The 17,547-nt window shown below is 41.8% G+C and overlaps 1 protein-coding gene and 1 long non-coding RNA gene across 11 annotated transcripts in view; one reads left to right on the plus strand and one right to left on the minus strand.

Moving 5' to 3' along the window:
* The window catches only part of Oxr1 (oxidation resistance 1), a 317,223-nt gene that overhangs the window by 54,489 nt on the left and 245,187 nt on the right, over positions 1–17,547 (minus strand). For 5 of the 10 annotated variants that reach the window (XM_059247534.1, XM_059247536.1, XM_059247541.1 and 2 more), the window contains one exon: positions 2,147–2,229. In XM_059247534.1, coding sequence (XP_059103517.1) covers positions 2,147–2,229 — 83 coding nt within the window. Of the gene's footprint in view, positions 1–2,146; positions 2,230–10,021; positions 10,043–10,956; positions 11,096–11,404; positions 11,628–17,547 lie in introns of those variants that run through there. The other 5 variants (XM_059247537.1, XM_059247535.1, XM_059247539.1 and 2 more) reach the window with 4 other exon arrangements.
* The window catches only part of LOC131896759 (uncharacterized), a 9,223-nt gene continuing 3,408 nt past the window's right edge, over positions 11,733–17,547 (plus strand). Inside the window, exons 1-2 of the long non-coding RNA XR_009375507.1 lie at positions 11,733–11,921; positions 12,409–12,535. This is a non-coding gene — a long non-coding RNA (uncharacterized LOC131896759). The remainder of the gene's footprint in view (positions 11,922–12,408; positions 12,536–17,547) is intronic.

Consider the following 17,547-nt stretch of genomic DNA (forward strand, 5'->3'; position numbering starts at 1 on the left):
CGGCTTTGCAAAATTCCTGGAACTTAGACAATCCTGCTTTGCCTCAGCCTCCAGAGAGCTGGGACTACAGTTACAGACAGTTATACCAAGTCTGGAGCATAAGTATTTTAAAGGAAAAGAAACTTGAAGAGTACATTGTGGTACAGAAGTTTTACCATAAGAGAAATACACAGAAATAAATACAGCAGTCAATACAAAGTCATGTTATGTGAAGATTTGTTAGACTTTATGTAAGTATTTTAAAGATTATAGAAAAAGACTATAAAATAACAATATCTAGCTTTGAATTTCACATTTCTTGCATTTTATAATTTGACATGTGTAATAAAAAAATAAATAAGACCTGTTAATGTTTTATGATTGCTGGTCAATATATGAGCTTTTAAAGAGTCAGTCATAAGAAAAGGAATTTTTTGTTCAGGTTTTCATGGCCTTCCCTCACTCCACAATAAATGGTTCTTACTTTAATTTTGCTTCAAATGTCTTATTACATTTCAAGAACGACAAATTTCTAAATTCAAAACCAACAAAATCTTATAGTTCATGAACATCAAAAACTATATCATGTACATTTTTATAGCACAATGACAGACCTTAGGTCTCAAATCTTACGCCTTTGCAAACATTTAAGAATATTCTAAGTTTTGTTACTTAGCCTTTTACTATTTGAACTCATTTTCTCATCTCAACCATATAGGCACAAACACACATAAGTTAGGGTTGTAGTGGGCTTTAAAATCCAATTTTTTTGACAGAAGTTAATCCTACCTAAATATGTAGTTTCTAGCCTTCTGAAAATACTATGACTATAGTGATATTGTGTCCCCCCATATATTATGCACCCTAATAAACTTATCTGGGGTCAGAGATCAGAACAGCCACTAGACAGACATAGAGGCCAGGAAATGGTGGTACACAGGCCTTTAATCCTATCACTTGGGAGGCAGAGATCCATCTGGATCTCTGTAAGTTTAAGGTCACATTGGAAACAGCCAGGCATGGTGACTCACGCCTTTAATCCCAGGGAGTGATGGCAGACAGCAGAAAGGCATATAAGGCGTGAGGACCAGGAACTAAGTTTGTTAAGTTTTTAGCTTTTAGCAGCAGTTCAGCTGAGAGCCACACGGATGAGGACTCAGAGGCTTCCAGTTTGAGGAAACAGGATCAGCTGAGGAATTGGCGAGGTGAGCTTAGCTGTGGCTTGTTCTACTTCTCTGATCATTCAGAATTTACCCCAATAGCTGGCACTGAGTTGTTTTTTTTTTTTATTAATAAGACCTTTTAAGATTTGTGCTACATATGACAAATGTCAATATACAGTATATAAAAAGTATATATACAGTATATATAAGTATATGTAAGTACAGTATATATAAAAATGTATAACTCAATTTTGATAATGTTCAAGAATTCATGGTAAGTAGTTTAGACTCATGCTGGAAGGTCTGAATACTGAAGAAATGTTAACTATGTTGAAGGTTGCTACTTTCTCCTTAATTGTTCTAATATGTTAAAAAATACCAAGTAACCAAGTTAATATGAATTCATATATTTGCCTTACAACATGGTTAGCACCATCTAAATCAAACTTGTTTACATCCAACCAAGTAAGCAAAACATGGCACTCCAAAATTAATTTGTCACTTCAACTGTTCACAGTAACAACAAATGAGAAAAAAAAAAAAATAGAGATCTGAGGGTCGTTTCAAGAACAACCACCAAAAAAAACCCCATTTTCACAGCTGAGGAAACTTAGCACTCAACTTAGCTCATGAGGGTCCTGTCTGTCATTAGCACTAATATTAGCACCGCTGGGAACCCAATCAAGAGCACACTGCTAAAAAGGCAAATATTTTCCTAAAAGCCTAATCTATTAAGATTATTGCAACATAGGAACTCTCACTCTAAATTACCATCAATATTAAATTTAATTTGCCAGAATAACTAACTGTCTTTATACAACAAAGTAAGGAAAACAAGTCATAAAATGCAATTAAGAATCAAAGGATTATTATTAAGGAAAGCTACACAAAAGAAGTCAGATTTTTAAAATGAGGCAATTAACAATGCTTGGCTCATCTGCAAACAGAAAATGCCTTTAGTAAGATTGTGACAAAGATAAATTGCTTTTGCCAAAGTCACTTACAGTATACTCAATAGTTCCTTTAGGCTTCTGAAAAGACATCCTTCGCCCATCTTTCTTGTCTAGGGTCTTCTTTTGGCCAGTGTCTAAGAAAATCAAAGCAAAACACTTATTAAATTCATCTTCCTTTCAGAGTAATGCCAAAAACTGCAGGAAGGAGCTTACGTCCAGACATACAATTCACTAATTTAGAGAGGCATTATTAACTAATGTCTAGAAAAGATATTATTAATATGCACAGGAAAAATTCCCTATAGGTCATAAAAATTTGATACTGCATAATTTTAAATCAAATGTTAATTATTTTTCATTTGTTTATCAAGAGATTTCATGTGGCTTTTTTATCATCAGCAACAGGGAGTTATTGGCCTCAGTCTGAAATCTGGGCCTGTGAGTCTTCTCCTCTATTCTCTCTGTAACAATGACTCCATGCACTGAAGTGAATGATAAATAGCACCTTATCTAAACATCTCAAATGATCAACAAGAAAACCCCTAAAATACTAATGCCAATTTTCAGAGTTAAATAAGATTGTAAATGCAGCCAGGTACTATCCTGATCCAAATTAAAACCACTCTCCACGAAAGATTAGTTCTGAAACTAAACTAACCTGGAAAAGTGCACGTTTCGTGGTTCTCCCACTATCCAAACTTACTTGACCCTGACTACACTAGACTGCACTTCCTTGTAACAGTACATCAGCTGTCAGATGGACCGTTTAAATGATGATAAACAGTAATGTCTGAAGTCCCCAAAAGCCAATGCAGAAAAGTTAAAGCTGTCCTAAAATTTCCTGAGAAGCAAGGCCAACCACTGCTATTAATTACAAAACTTTACATCTCCACTTCATCTGCTACAGTTTTAAAGTTGCCGTCTGTGTTTTTAATCTCTCCCACTAAACTATAACCTCCTATATGCGGATTTGCTTCATTCTCCAAACTCTCTTCAGTGCCTAACAAAGGGTCTGGAGTACGGCAGACAATTCATTTGGATGGACTAACTCTATTCTGACACAACCATTTAAACTAGTACTCCCGCAGTCCTTGTCGCTGTCTAAATGTTCCATACGAAAGATTAGACATGGGCCAATGAGACAGCTCAGCAGGTACAATCACTTGTCTCCAAACCTGGTGACCCATCTCTGGGCCACTGGACACAGAGGCACACAACCCCCCCCCCCACAGACCCTAAACAAATAAATAAATGTTAAAAGGTTAGCTAAGGAGTTACAGTGTATACATCACAAAGGAACAAGGGCAGATTTGTGTGCACACACAGAAACAGATACATCTTTACTTCTGTATCTCAAACATCTAAAGAACTATAGTGGGAAGAATATTAAAACTCAAGGGTAAGCAATGGGCAAAAGGCAAGGTCAGACAACTCACAAGGCAAGCCCGGCCTCACACATATTCCAAGATGTTGGGGTTCGCAGACAACTAGTGAATTGTAAATGTGAATCACAGTGAGATACCATTTCTCACATACCAGACTGGGTAAAAATTCAAACGCTTTACTACATGCTGTCTGTAGGAAAACAGGCCCAAGCCCACATTTCTGGTAGAGGGCAAAAATGCTAAAATTCTTTAAAAGAATGTTAATTTTGCCCATCAGAATATTATTTTAAGCCTCCCGTGTATATCTGACATACATTATTGATTGCTTGTCTGGATGAGAAAATAACTTACTTCTGCTGCTTCATAAGTAGTCAATAGAGGGAGCCAAAAATACAAAGCAAAATCAGTCTATAGATCATTATCTCATATCCCTCCCTGTGGTGAAATATAAAACAAATTTGATCATTCTTTTAATGTCAGACACGGCCATGACTTCCTTTGTCCAAAGGAACAAGGATAGAAATATGTCTTCCCAGTAGATTGTTAGAGCTGCCTTTCTTTTTCACTTTTATTTATTCTATGTGTCTTTTACATCATGTATCTTGATTCTATTCATTTCCCTGTCCCTTTGCATCCACCTCCACCCCTGCACCCCCCTCTCAAATAAAACAAAATTTAAGAGAAAAAAAGGAAAAAAATTAAAAATGGAAAAAAAAAGTTAAAAATCTCATCATGGGAGCTGCAATGTGACACAGTGAGTCACACCATAACCCACTTTGTCCATATATGTTTACTTGCAAGTGTTCACTGCAAAGAGTCACTGGTCTGGCTCAAGGCCTCTGGTTTCTACTGTATTAAGGATGCTGGGCCCTCACTAGGGCTCTTCCTGAATATCCTGTTGTTACCCTGTGTTGTGGAGATCCTGCAGCTTTGGGACTGCAGGTTAGGTCACGTGCTCCAGCAGCTCATAGGTGAGGTAGATGTTGACGCAGGTCAAATCATAACCCTGGATCTGGGCCTGGGCAGCTGTAGGGTTGGTCTGCTGGCCAGTTCTCCCATGTCCTCACCACTAGGGTGTGCTCTCCAGCATTGTCCTGGGCTAATTCACCTCTTGCATCAATGATGGAGGGTTGGGGCCAGTTCTTCTGCTTTCCAGCCCTCAGGGTCTCTCCCACACCTGCACCATTAGGGCCAGCTCTATTGTGCTGTCCAGAGGAGCTACAGGGACCACTGTCCCGAGTACTGCAGCTGGTGAGGGGTAGGGACAGCCCTCCTGCTCTTATGACCCCAAGGCCAGCTCCTCCACCTGTCTCAGGAGTTGATTGGTGGGAGGTGCGGGGAGGGCATCTCTTTTCCACCCATACCACATGTCAGATGAGTAATGGGGACATAGTGCTGACATTTTTTTTTCTTTTCTTTTCTCTTTTGGTTTTTCAAGACAAGGTTTCCAGCCCTATCTGTCCTAGAACTCGCTTTGTAGACCAGGCTGGCCTCGAACTCACAGAGATCCACCTGCCTCTGCCTCCCGAGTGCTGGGATTAAAGGTGTGCACCACGACACCTATAGCTTTCTTTTCCTGTATCCCCAATCAGAGATGGTTCTCACACAGGATGCTCCTCCATCAACAGAAATCCCAGAGAAAAGATGCAAGTCCTAAAAAGTTACTCCACACCATATGCATGCTCAAGAACGTATTTCTGTTTTTGTTCCAGTTTAAATCACTGTACATGAAATATCAAAGAGTTATTCAATAATTCATGCATGAAAAGCAAATTAACTAGAGGAAAAAGTGAACAATCTGGAATGTAGGCATATGAAACTGTCATTCGATGCCACAGACTTAAATCATAGCAGTCTTATCAAAATGAGAACCCCAGAAATAAAGAACATACAAGAAAAGGTCTATCGATCCAAAATAAATTATAAAAAGGTGGCTAGTAAAAGTAATTGGGAACATTATAAACATACAAACTGTAAAAATAACAATGAGTAAATACTAGATTATAAAAAGGAAAAAATAGTAGATAAAACAGCTCATCATAAAAATCATATTTAATGGTCCACTAAAAATTAGTAAGATTCTAACAATACCAACTTGCTAGTGCTTTGAAATCAGACAGACCTTTCAAGTATCATCTTTCATTAAGCTCTGTCCTTTTCTAACTAGGCACTCAGAAGAGATTCCAGCAACAATGCTTATTCCAATAATAATGTCTCTGAAAGTTCAGGTTAGATTGATTTCCAAAGTGCAACCTTCGGAATTATAGATTCTCTCCAGATGGACCAGTTCTACCCAAAAAAGTCTTCTATGTGCACTTATAAAATCTAGTTTCAGAACTCTACTAAGTCAGGTTAACAGCTTAACAGGCCCCTCCAGCCCACCCCTCTCTCATGCCCTGCATGTCTAACCGATCACCTTCCATACTTGCTCAGGGTCTTCAACATCCAGAGCTGTCCAATAGTCAGCAGGGTCTGACAAGTCCTTCTTAGTTCTTACATCCTACCTGTTTTTGAATTCCCAGTGACCCTTGCTATATTCAAAAAGGGCTAGAAGCTCTTACCCACTCAAAATCCATTGCTATGGCTCTCTAAAATTATGTAATGATCCTAAGTAAACTTTCTAACTGCTCTTCAACAAATATCCTTGATTTTTTTCTTTGACATTAGCTGTCATCATATTTATTGAGTCCAGTATTTGAGACTATGTAGGTATATGTCTCAGTTATCACTTCCAATTATAAACTGAAAATACTAAATAAAAAATACTAATGTAGATACAGAATCCAGAGGCAAAATTCCTCAATGTGATTTTTATAGAAATCAAACTCAACACATTTAAAATACAAATCAGCCACATTTACTTAATAGCTATCATACTGGACATCACAAATACCACAAAACATTGCCATCATTACAAAAGAGGTTTCACTATATAATCTAAAATCTATAACTTAAAAATCTAAACACCCCACAACCCCGCCTTCCACTCGGAGATCCTGAGATAAGTGCACACCTGGATTGTTTCATCCCTATATAGAACTGTTACACCATCACCACTGACTACATTAAACTGTTTGTAAACAGACCTTTGGAAGGGCTGGGGGTGGGGTATTTAGCTAGTAAACATGCTTCTTGAGCAAGTATGAGAAACTGAGTTTTTATATCCAAAAGCCACGTAAAGGCTTGGTGGGTATGGCAGCCCACTTGGAATCCCATATTCTGAGAAGTGGACACAGGAGATCCTCGGGGCAAGATGGCCGGCCAGACTAGCAGAGAAATGGCTCTGCTCATTAAATAAAGTGGAGAGGCAGTAAAGGAGACACCCAACATCAACCGTGGGCCTCCACTGAGCCCACACAAGCAAACATGAATGCATATAGACACACACATCACATATAAATAAATATGCAATAAAACAAAACAAAACAAAATAGAGCTTTCGAAATTGAAGTCTTTAAGATAATGTGGGTTATTTTTCCGTGGTTGTTTTATTTATTTTTGCTATCTTACAGAGTTTCTTCTATTTATTCATAAAATAAGGAATGGCTGTTTATCCTGAATGCCCAATCAATTGGTTGAGCTTTGTCTTAGGGATACTGATTTCTATCTGATCATGTTTTGCTCTTTTGATTAACTGCAAGTGAACAAAAACAAATATTTAAATCTCTGACATTTGTACTTGTTCTTAAAACGTGTTCCCTTTTCTACAGTAGCACCAAGCATGTAGTAACAACTGTGGAGAGTCTCTTAATGATACGGCTGCTGGTGACCACACAAAAGGATCTTTTATGGAGTGCCCTCTCTCCTCATCTGCACTATCGATCTCTGAGGTTTCAGTTAGCCGCTGCCAATCACAGTCGGAAAAGATTAACTGAAACCATGTGAAACTATATAACAGGCTGTAAGTTCCACACCATTCTAAGTAGCATAATGAAATTTATACCTCCATCCTACCCACATACACTCTCTATGCCCAGTGCACCTACCCTGTTGACGTCACTCAGCCATTAGTCAGTAGCCACCCAATCAGATCAACTGTTACTGTATCATTATTTTACAGTGGCGTTAAAGTTCAAGAGTGGCCAATCAGAATGTAGAACACTGGCTGGCATTAGTAAAATTATTCATGGCTTGCTTCACACAGTTCTAAAGGTTCTGAAAACGAACCAGCAATACAAAGAGTTCACTTTCGGGTACATGATTCAGCATACAGCATTTTAGCAGCTGAAAAGTCAAGCAGATCCTATCACAGAATTTATTTCAGTGACCTTGTGGTTCAAATCCAAGTCAACAAAATATAACCTTTTGTTTTGTTTCTCAAATTAAGCACCCTGACAGTTATGTGAACCATTTCATCTTAGCTCTCTATATTTCCAAAGCACAGATACAAAATTCAATAAAAATTTCAGCAAATTGAGAGACAAGTTAAATTATCCAAGTCAAAACAAACAACTTTTTGAAACAGAAGGATTAGGGAAGAATCAATTCAAAAGTTCTGGGCTATTATCCACCCTCTTTTTTATTGGATCATTTTTCATCAGCTCTATATATACACAAAACATTATAAACGACTTAATGTCCAGCTCAACAGTGTGTGGCTGAGGTCTACGAACAGTACTAAAGATGCCGATGGCCCACTTTCGAGGCCGAAAGAACGGCTCACTACTGAGATCAGAACTTAAAGACCTAACAATAGCCATTTTAGCAAACATGGTTCCAGGACTACGCCCACCTCTGCTGTCCTCTATTATTACCTCCCAGCCAGGGGAAGTACAGGACCAAGATGGAGAAGAGAGCCAGCTTTAACATCTTCTCACAGGCAAGGTAACAAAGGAGTACAGAGTTGGGAAGGGGGAGAGATTTGGGAGAGGTAAACCATACCCCGCCCCTTCACACTCCAAATCCAATGTGATCCAGGAACCAGACACAGTAAGAAGATAGGTAGGGTTTTTAAGTGAACACCCAGTTGAACTGTTTGCTCTGCAGTGCTCGGCACTGAATTCAGGGCCTGGGGTATATTCATCAAGTGTTACACCCCTAGACTTTGCGACTGAAGTTTTAAAATAAGAACAGCTACATTAAACATAGTCTTTTAGGTACTACAAGGTAAATGAAAAGAAAAATTAAATGGTGCTATTTAAAGGATACTGTCATCAACTGGGAAAACAGGGTGGCTGAAACAGAGTTTGGCAAAAGTTGGTGCTTACATTAACCTGTCAAATCCACTGATCTGCATTTACTTACAATATGATTCAGTAAATATTTAAAGAGTATAACCTGTAGGCCAGTGGTTCTCAACCTGTGGGTTGTGACCTCTGTGTGGTCGAATGACCGTCGGAAACACAGATATTTTCATTACGATTCGCAACAGTAGCAAAATTACAGTTATGAAGCAACAACGAAATAACTTTATGGCTGGGGTCACCACAACATGATGAATTGTATTAAAGGGTCACAGTATTAGGAAGAGCGAGAACCACCAATGCAGGCTATTGTCCTAACCCTAACAAGAACAGTGTTTAAGGGGGGAGCATGTTTTAAATTATGGATTATGCTATGTTTCTTTGTAATTTTTATAGAGAACAATGTGATTGCATCCTTACTGGGCCTCCACTGTGTCTTAACCACCATTTTCCTGAGGAGGTTTAACCGAAAAGCCAGAAGCTGACTAAGTGAAGGCAGCCGCCCTGAGGGGTCAAGGGAACAGTATTATGTGGGCTGTTTGTAGAAAGTGTAAAATCAAAAGGCGTGACGGAAGTTTTCTCTGGCCTTTCTCTAAACTGTCTATGGTAAAACTATGCCATCATTATCCTTCGAAACCTGAAAAGGTAAGAAGCGAGATCTCCAGCAACAAACTGGGTTGCAGACTGCAGATAGCCTATAGGCATGTAAGTGTCTGTGACAGGAAACATGGCTGACGGTGTTTTTCAAGGGAGGAGACAGGTATGTGGACATGTCAGCTGTCAGAAACAACAGACCTATCTCAAAGCACAGCAGAGCCTAAAGGACACAGATGCAGGAATGACTCTGGCCCAAACCCAGCTGCAAGGCCTGAGGAATAAAATTCTCATTGTAAACGAAGACTGCTTAGAAATCTTGACAGTACAGTGTGTTTGAGACAAACGTATGCACGCTGCTTCTCAGAATCAGGACAAGGTGGGGAGCTGCACTTAAGCTAGTCAGGTGTTCCACCTGTAAGCTGTGTCCATAGCAACCACTCGCTGTGATTCAGAAAGCAACCAAACTTTCGGTAGAGCACTTATTTCTTGCCTTGTCTTCAGAACCCTGTACCATAGCTTCAGAGACATGCCACCTTTCTCACATGCTGTGTCCAAACTTTATCGTCCATCAATCTCACTGGTTTTGCTCTACAGGACAGGACTCTCACAGAGCTGAGAACCTGAGATTATTTAATCCCACCTCGTTCACAAACAAGGAACCACAGAAGTTATTGCCAGGATCAACCCACCCACTCACTGTGGTCACGCTGCTGTGACATCTCAAGGCCTCTTTAAACTGTGAGATTCGGGGCAGCGCAAACCTTAAAAAGAAGGCACTATGAATTCATCAGCAGGTCCAAGGGAAGAGACATTTGCAGAGCTTCTGCAGCTGTAATTCTGAAGGAAAATGGCAGACCGAGTGGTGCTCAATGTACATTCAGGCACGAAAGATCCGTGTGTGTGTGCGCATCTATTAGATATTCACTGCACCCCTTTCTAGTCGGGTACCCCACATATTGCATAGCCACCCACTCAGAGGTTGATCAATAATAGCACCTGTCTTCAAGCAAGAAACTGAACTTCATTTTTAAAAATGTCTTTACTCAGACATTGCAAGTACCGTTCTGAATTCCTGGTCTCAACTTTAAAAGGATTCTTAATCCAGCCAAAAACTTTACAAAATTACCCCCCCCCTTAATTTTTTTTTTCCTAACTTCAAAAACAGGAAAACAGGATTCTCATGAAAGAAGACAAGGTGGGCAAAGTAAGGAAAAATATAAAGGGACATGCTGACACTAGATTTTAAAAGTCCAGTTCCTTCAAGTTACACACCCACAACACAAGTGAGGAATACTCATTACTTCAAGGCTTCAAAAGGAACAGGAGTGCCTAGTTATGGACTAATTTTATGGATTTTGTACTTTTCTCTACTTTTGAGACTGAAATGTTCATATATCCACCCTGAAAGCACCTATAAACATATTGAAGACAAGCTGAAAAAAAATATATATGAATGACTGATCCTACTGAAAGCCAATAACGCCGGGAAAACTACCATACGCCTTACACCAAAATACGTATGCCGCACTTGACACTGCTCAGGGAGGGATCAGAACCGTGCCATTATAAGGTCTTTAAAGAGTAGCCTAAAGCTGCTGCAGTGGAAGAGAGGGAACACAAAAGTTCAAGGCAAATAGTAAGTGAGAAAAAGTTCCCGGGTTCGGCCTCGAGAGAACACACGGTGTGCAAAACTCACTCCGGTTCCCAGACGAGGGAAGCGCTTTCGATTACAAAGTACCATCTGTTTGGTTTGGTTTGTTTGTTTTTAAGTTAGGAAAGGAGTCCTGGCGGCGGGCACGCACTGAGTCCAACCAAGGGACCAAAGCAAAGGCCGCCGAGCAGACGCGGGCGTTCTGGAAGTCTACCTCGGTGCACGTCACAACTGGTTGGAGGAGGCCAAGGAGAGGCAGGATCCCACACTGACCCGGGGGACAAGTCGGTGGCGGCGGCGCCTGTCCCGGGGAGGAAGGGCCACCACCAGGCAGCTGCCAGTCTCGGGGGACTCGCACACCTGCCCGGGCCGCACACCTGCCCGCGCCCCCCTCGGGGTGGCGCCGCCTCCCGGTCCCCGTCCCCGTCCCCGTCCCGGTCCCCGTCCCCGTCCCCGTCCGCGCGCGGGGAGGCGAGACGCCGCCGGGACTCACCGGGGCACTCACCGGGCCCCTCGGGGCTGGCCGGCGACGGCGGCCGCTGCTCGGCGGGCCCGCAGCCGGGGTCTCCCGGGGCCGGCTCCCTCAGCAAGTCCTCGAAGCGCACCTGCCGAGCTTCGCCGCCGCCGCCGCCGCCGCCGCCGAGCCCCCATAGGCGGCTGGCCGTGCCCCGCAGCAGCCGCCCGCTCTTCCCGGTGAACGTGGTCAGGTAGTCCATGCCGCCGCCGCCCGTCGCCACGGTTCTCGGGGCCGCGGCCGCCGCGCGACAGCGCCCGCCCAGCCTGCCGAGCCGGGGGCGGCGGCTCCGCGCCTCCGGGCGAGCGAGCGAGCGAGCGGCGCGGGCCAGGCCTCCTTGGGCCCGGGGCGGACCATCATCCCGGCCGCGCGTCCGCGGGGGGGAGAGAGCGGGCTCACAAAGTTCCGGGAAAGTTGTGCTCGCCGTTCCCGCGCTCCGCCACGGGCAGAGCTTCACTGAGCAGAGCGTGGCTCGTCTTCCGGGACCGACCCCAAGGTTAGAAACTCCGGGGTTCTGGAAGTCTCCCGGGCCGGCTCCAGCCGCCCTCCCCCACCTGCCTGCCGCGGTGGAGCAGACCTGCCCCCCCCCCACCCGCCCCGCCCCGTCCTGTCCCGGACCCAGCCGGACTTTCTGGACCGCCGAGGAAGGGAGGACCCCTAGCCTCCAGCCCGAGGGCAATGCGGGGCCCACAGCCGGCCCGGACGCTCTGCTAGACTTCCCCGGAGTTGAAGGGCCTAGCAAAGTTTTTTGCTAATGGTGTTGGAAACTTTGTGTGTGTGTGTGTGTGTGTGTGTGTGTGTGTGTGTGTGTGTGTGTGTGCCATATAACAACTTGCACCTTTAAACACATTTTAAATTTGGTGGCGAAGTAGCGATGGTGGCGACTTTAAATGTAAAGACTACAGTCATACTTTTACATAAGGCAGTGGCCATGTTTAAAGTTGGCTGTGAGTTTATGAACTTTTGCTAAATTGACTTTGTAGGAATCCAGTGCAGTGAAGGCTCTGAAGATCAGCGGATCTGCCTTTTAGGTGGAAAACAAGGCACTGAGAGAGATCAGTGACTTTTGACACACCCTTGCGACTCGGGTTTTGTTTCCTGTGTGATCTGGTTAGTCTTTTCATGTCTGTTTATAGCTTTGTTAGTTTTCCCACAAATGAAACAAGCTCTCTTTTTTGGAGTCACCAGTATATTAAAGTATTTGAGGATAAGTTGTGATTGCTCAGGACATTAAAAGGCTAAAGTCTCTGAATAATGGAGTCCAGAAAATGGGGAACTTATTTTGCCCAGTTATAATCCCTCCTGAGGCTGCTGCCCTCTGATCAACGTTTTAAATCAGTTGACTCATCTTTTTTTCCACGATCTCATCCTTATCAGTTTAAATTCTCACTTGATTGAATGAACTTCAGGATCCTAACATCAGCATCAACTTTATACCTGGTTACAAATATAGAATGTGTGGGCAGCATCCCCAGAGTGCCTCATTTACAGTGCTTATGAGGAAGAGGCCGAGGGAATTGCATTCTCAGCAAGCATTCCTATGTTCCGAAGTGTTGCTTGGTTTAAAAACTGCTCCAGTCTTCCATCTGTATCTCTTAAGGACCTCTTGGTTAGGCCATGTAATGGACAGTGTTTGTGATCCCCCAAACTCTGATGGTCAAATCCTAATCCCACATGATGGTTTATGGAGGTAATTAAGTCATGAGGATGACATCCTCCTGAAAGGAACCAGTACCCTGGTAAGAGCAGCCTCAAAAAGCTCTCTGATCTACCTGCAATGTAAGGATCCACAGCTAAGAGTCTGTAACTAGAAGAGGGCGCTGCCCACAAAATCTGCCCTTGCTTGGCACCCTGATTTTGGATCTCTGGACTCCATGAAATCAAGTTTTGTTATCCAGAAACCACCCAAGAATGGTACTTCCTGTTAGTTTGTCTTGTTTATATCTGAGAATTACATTTCAATAGAAAACATGGCTGGGTTCAGTGCCTCCACTGAGTTCTTTGAGTCCCAGCATGCTGCTAGCTAGGTTTGTGAGCACAGGCCTGCAATCCAGCTAACAACGGAGGACAACAAAGATTGAAGTTCAAAGCCAACCTGGCCATTTTACCAAGACCTTGTCTCAAAATAAAACTGAGAGAGAAGGAGGCTAGAGAAGGGGAACAGATGGAGACAGAAAGGAAAGAGGGTGCTTCAAAAATACTTTTAAAGAAAAATCTGGATAAACTGAAATACTTTTCTAGGGTGTGTCTTCTATTGTCTTACTAAATTTACTTGCTTTGTGATTAGCATAAACAAATAGTGTTTGAGTCCTTAATGCCCAATTAATCTTGTGTTTCTATATCCCAACAGTAGGAATCTGCATTCTACTGTTTCAAAGACAATTTTAGAACACGTTAACCCCTGCCTCCCATTTTTTTTCTGCATCGGTATCACAGAAGGCAAGAGCTGCTGGACCAACTGTATACCTTACTGACTGAATACAATTTGATGCAATGCATCTGGACCCTAATATTTCCTATGTAATCAACCTCTTGTTCTGTGTTTCACATTTCTCATCTCTGCTGTCATCATTCCAGTGAAGCACCGAAGTTATCACTCCAAAATGTTACATTACCTTCGACATGACCCAGAAAGTCATGGGCCATCAGATGCGAACGCTCACTTTACTCCCCCCTTTTTTTTCATCTTATGTTCCTACACAAGTTCCTTTCCATACTTTGACTCAGAAAGAGGTCCTTAGTCCTGTCCTAGCCTCCCCCTAAAATCTACTTTGATGTTGGTCTAGTTGGCGTTGCCTGTGACATGCCAGCCTGTGAGTCTTCCTATTGCATTTTCCCTACATTATCTCCTTTGCTCTTACCCTAGGTGGGCAACATAAATCTCTGTTGTCCTTAAAAAACTTCCCTTGCATACCATACTCGCTTGGAGGTTGCCTTTCACTTCATTTTTAATGTCTTGTTGCTGACGTGTAATTTACGTTCCATAAAATCCACCTGTTCAAAGTATACAGATTGAGGAAATATCATGAACAACTTTGTCTTTAAACAGTTCATCATGTGAAATAAGCTTAACTGTTTGCTAGACACTCCCCATTCTACCTGTTGCCCTAAGCAATCACTAAGCCGCTCTCTGTGGACTTGCTTTAATAAGCATCTCATATTAAGAAGTCATGTAATATTGACTTTGAGGGCCAGCTTCTTTCACTGCATGTCCCAGCCCCAGGCCTTCTTCATACTGTAGGTGTATCTATCTGTACATCACATAATGCTACCCTGGACAGAGACCCCATTTATTCATTCATTAGTTCTTGGATATTGGGATTTACCTGATTTGATGGTTATTATTAATAATGTTGTGACCATCTGTGCATCTAAGTTTCTTTTCTGATATATTTCACTTGAGTATATACAAAAGAATGTTAAATTTATAGTTTTTAATCTACATATTGAAGCATTCCATATTAAACTTACAACTATTTTCTTTACAGTCATGGAACAATTTATCCTTGAGTTCATATGACATTCCAAGGTGATCCAAAGTGCCAATTTAAAAGGAAGAAAGTAAAAAAGAACAAAGCTAGAGGCCTTGTATCTCCCAATTTCAAAACATAAAGTTACAAATTGTATATTGGCCTAAAGGTAGACATATAGATCAATGGTATAGAATTAAGCATTAAGAAATAAACTTTTAACGGTATTGGTTTTCAACAAGGATGCCAAGGACATTTAATGGGGGTTTGTGGCGGGGGTGGGGGATGGGGGGGGTGGGGGGGTGTTACTGTCTGCAACAAACAGTTCTGGAATGACTGGTAGCCACATGTCAAAGAAAGAGCTTAGATTCCTCCCTCATACCAAACACACGTTAATTCAATATGGCTCAAAAACCAACTAGGAGCTAAAACCATCTAACTCTTAGAGGAACATGGGAGTGCCAAAAATCTTCACAGTCTCGGGTCTGACAAGAGTCTAAGCAGTGACACCAGAAGCTCACAAAACCTAAGAAAAGAATACTTCTAGTCAGTGAAATGCAGTTAGCTGCCAATAAACACCAGTTCCTTCTATTAGAATAATGGACTACTGCTTGTGTAGACAACAGGTATGTGAGGATAAAGTGTGGTACTTCCTGCAGAGGGCATTTTGGCAGAATCTACACATTTTAAAGCATATAAACTTTAATTCAATAAGCACACTTTTTTATGATAGGTCCTATTTATGTCTGAAATGATACAGTTTCCTGTTTACAAAAGCAATATATTAAAAACACTTTAAATGGTAATAAGTGAATAAGATGTTTATGTATTCAAAAATTAAAATCCACGTGTTCTTGCTGGACATAGTAGCATGTACTTGTGACAACCAGCACTCAGGAAGCTTAGGCAGGAGGACTGCTGAAGCCAGCCTGGGCTATGTAGTAAGACTTACTCAAAGGCAAGAGAAGATTTCTTGGTATAGTTAGTAAAATGTCCTGAAATTATATATATATATATATATATATATATATATATATATATATATATATCAGAATACCTCCTATCTGTGTTTCCATTTTTGAAAATGGAACAAAGTGTATGTATCCACATATAAAATTTTGTTAGCACATATATGAAAATAGTAACTAACCCTGGGAGTTCAAGACTGCAATCTTAGCTATTAGGGAGCTTAGGCAGGAAGTTGAAAAGTTAAAAGTCTGTCTTATAAAATGAGTTCAAAGCCAGATTGGACCACTGTTGAAACTACAAATATGAATCAATACACACACACACACACACACACACACACACACACACACACACATGCTTGGGGCGTGGGGAGAAACAGACACAGAAAGAGAAAGAGAAAAAGAGGAGAGAAGGAAAGAAAGAGAGACAGAGACAGAAACAGAAACAGGCACACTCATATGTGAGGAGGAGAAAGAGAAACAGACACAGCAAGAAGAGAAAGAAGGAGAGAGAAGGAGAGACAGAAATAGAGACAGAGACAGAAACAGACACACAGGGGTGAGGAGAAACAGATACAGAGAGAAAGAGAAACACACACACACACACACACACACACACACACACACACACACACACACAATGTACAGGAATGGGGATGTGGCACAATGGTCCAGCGTTTACGCAATGTATGAGGCCCTCACTGCAATCCCCTGTATCATAGAGGAATTAGAAAAGAAAGGTAGCTTGTTGCTTTCTGACACAAGTAACCTAGGTTAAGTGGGAGGGACTGAATTTTCGTTGTTGTACACTATGTATACATAGCTTATTAGAATGTTTTTATAAGTTAAAAATATTTCAATGAGTCTATTCTGTCTTCTAGGAAGTTGTGAGTGAGATTGTGCAATATTAAACTACTGTTACTCAGCCCTGGCTAAAAATATTTAAGATAAAAAGCTGTATTTCTTAATCACCAGGTCTTACTACACCAAGTGCAATCCATTCTTTCTCTGCAGGGGTAATCTTTCTATCGATTTAGGTCACTGGAGCACAGTATACATGCCTCAGAGTGCAGTGTCACCCCATTATTAAGAACATAGGCCCTAAGGCCTGCCTTCGGTTCCGGCGTTCCCACTGCTAGTAGTGCAGTGGGAAGCAACTGACTTAACCAATCAGTCCTGTGGACTCCTTAGCTATGAAAATAGAGAAGCTGAGAAGATTTAATAAGGAAGCATGAGCCCGGGCTGGGAGACAGCTCAGAGGTACAGTGTGTGCTGTAGAAGCATGAAAATTCAGTTCAGTCCTCACCATGGGTGGAAAGAGCTGGCCACAGTGACACACACATTGAATCCCAGTGCTTTCATTGACAGGTAGATCCTTGGGGCTTGCTAGCCAGCAAGTTTAGCCTAACTGAGATCCCAGTGAGAGATCCTGTCTTTAAAAAAAAAAAAAAGTGTGCAGTTCCTGAGGAAAAACTCCTACCCTATCACAGATATGTAAACATGTGTGTGCGCACACAGACACACACACATGCCTTCTATGTGTCTTATGTGTCTAGATGACTATCTGAAATATATTAGTACCTTAGTAAATGTGAGTTATTTTATAACTTTTATTATAACTATTATTATCTTGCTCAATGCAAGAAATAATTGTATGGAAAGCTAATACAGAGTCTGGGGAGAT

This window comes from Peromyscus eremicus, chromosome 20, assembly GCF_949786415.1.
Source record: "Peromyscus eremicus chromosome 20, PerEre_H2_v1, whole genome shotgun sequence".
Taxonomy (NCBI): Eukaryota; Metazoa; Chordata; class Mammalia; order Rodentia; family Cricetidae; genus Peromyscus; species Peromyscus eremicus.